Source organism: Laccaria bicolor, genomic scaffold (genome assembly GCF_000143565.1).
Source record: "Laccaria bicolor S238N-H82 LACBIscaffold_68 genomic scaffold, whole genome shotgun sequence".
Taxonomy (NCBI): domain Eukaryota; kingdom Fungi; phylum Basidiomycota; class Agaricomycetes; order Agaricales; family Hydnangiaceae; genus Laccaria; species Laccaria bicolor.
This window is the reverse complement of record NW_001889939.1, coordinates 218692-221030: the sequence shown is the minus strand read 5'-3', so window position 1 is coordinate 221030 and position 2339 is coordinate 218692. Positions and strand designations below refer to the sequence as shown.

General features: G+C 43.2%; 1 protein-coding gene across 1 annotated transcript; it reads right to left on the bottom strand.

Moving 5' to 3' along the window:
* Positions 1–797: 797 nt before the first annotated feature.
* LACBIDRAFT_334733 (uncharacterized protein) lies at positions 798–1451 on the bottom strand (the record flags this gene model as incomplete). Its single annotated transcript, XM_001889488.1, has 2 exons — positions 798–1087; positions 1361–1451. 2 exons carry the CDS (start codon positions 1449–1451, stop codon positions 798–800), a joined length of 381 nt encoding a protein of 126 aa, XP_001889523.1.
* Positions 1452–2339: the final 888 nt, after the last annotated feature.

The window sequence follows — 2339 nt, the reverse complement described above, 5'->3', positions numbered from 1 at the left end:
TCCCCTGTACGTAGTAGAACGAAATCTATGACTTTTGTTAGCAGAAAACAATAGTGTGCTACTGACTGTCATGTGTGGGCGCATTCCCGTCTCCATTGAGCTTTGTAACGTTGAGGAATAGAGTCCGAGTTCGTCATTGTATGCTTTGACGACGCCGTGGATGGAGCAAGTGGTGTCAACAGCAAATAGCCTTATTAAGCAAGTGTTAGATCCGAAGATACTGCTATATTAAGAAGTTTCTTCACCTCGTGGTATTAACATATCTTCCACATATTTGCTGCGCATGTATGGACTTGCCTTTTGTAGAAATTTCCTCTCCAATATCTTCAATGTTTATCCACCCCAGGATATTCTTAATAATTCCGACGGAAAAAAATCGATAAAAATCGATAAAAGATTTTAAATATCTTCCAAGTAATTCCGGCAGTTTAAAGGGAGCATTATTATTAATATCTTCCGCATTTTTCCACATTATACCCAGTACATATATAAGCCAAGGCCTGCAGTGTGACCGTAACGACCCACCCTTCACCCACCAAAACCCCCAACGAGTCAGGAGGAGGGAGACTCAAAACCGCAGCTCCAATCCCAGGCACAACCTGCTGGGCATCCAAGAAGAAAACTCCCCTCCTAACTGTAAGAGCAGCACTGCCAACGCAGTAAAGCATTGCATGACACTCATCTTCAATCTCATCCTGACAGAAACGACACAACCTCAGAGCCCACAGAATTTCCTTTCGCTGGAGAGGATCCCACTGAAGGCAATTCACTGCTAGACCATGGCATGAAGTAACAAGCTACATCAACGCCTTGCAGTGTGCAGGAACCACAACATCCAGGTAGTGCCAAAACTTCAGCACATCAGACAGTTTGAGAGCAGCAGGATTAGCAATGCCTTTCTTCAACAGGATTGTTTTCTCCAACTCATCAATGTCCCTCTGGAGGGCACATGCGCACAACACCTCGACCTCAGCTATAAGATCTGGAATTAGATTGGGGTCGGTGAGGTGCACAGGCTTAAGCACGACAGGGAACGGAAGGCAGTAGAGTGCATAGGCAATGTCCCCAACCCAGGAAGGCTTCTTCTCTGCATGTAGGAGGCAAGTGTCATCAAAGGCAGCACAGGCATAGTGATGTGTAGGTAGTTTCAGTAAGTATTGTAGATACCGCAATGCAAGGATTATGCAGCGATATCTAATTGGCATTACCTGTCTCCCAAGGTCATAAATACCAAACAAGTACAAACAAACTACTCAGGGGCCATGGGGGTCTTTTCTTGCATATCGCGCATGTGAGCAGGCAAGCATGAACAAACAAACTTCCTACAGGCCATGGAGCTCTTTTCTTGCACATGGCGCACGCAAGTGAGCAAACCAGTGCAAACAACTGGTCTTTTCAAAACATGATATCGTCGTCTCTTTCTTAGCGCCAGCTCCAATGTTTACATACATAACTATGTAGCACTATAGCTCTTGAACACTGTTTCCTTTGTTACGAAAAAAAAGTTGCATTGTATTGGTGCAAAGCAGCATATTTGTCAGCAAGCAAGGTGCCTGCTGCTGCTGCTAAGTGTCAGCCTCTATAGTCTATTCAATTAATTGATTGGGAGAGTGTGCATAATTGCACATATATATTCACTAGAGTTTGACATTGTTCCAATGTCAACAAACACCTTGCTTGATCCATGGGTTGATTTTATTTTAATATATGTAGTTGATATTTTTATTGGATAAGTCGCATTAAAATTCTGAATTTAGAAAATTTGAGTCTCTCAGCAACGGATGATCAGCTTTGCTCTGTGTGCTGTTGGATGCTCCAGCAGCATCCGCACTGCCATCAAGTCCAGGCCTAGGATTAAATCTCTTTCTCTCACTAAGGTAACATTTTGTCGGGTGAGGGCATGCAGAGCTTCATGGGATATGATGTACTTATACCACTGCCTCCAACTGTGCCCAAGGCTCAAGACGACAGCAACTCAATATTAAGGGCTTGGACAAAGAACGATGGCGACTGAAAATGGTTGGGTGCTAAATACGGATCAAGATCAACCTAGCATAGATTATTTCAAGAGGGCTAGCTTATGTGTTGTAACCTGCACATAGATATAAATGAATTATGCATTTCATTTACTCTGTGTCTAGAAGTATATTTGCAAGTTTTTACGTCTATACTATTTAGCAATCTTTTACTCCATCGTAATACTCCCATCCCTTTCGAAGGTCACAGTGTGCACGACGAGACTGTTGGGGAAGATGACTATAGGGATATCGAGTCCGATATCATTAAGGGATTCAAATGAAGTACTCACTGCTAACGGGCGTCATCTGTGACAAAGGATT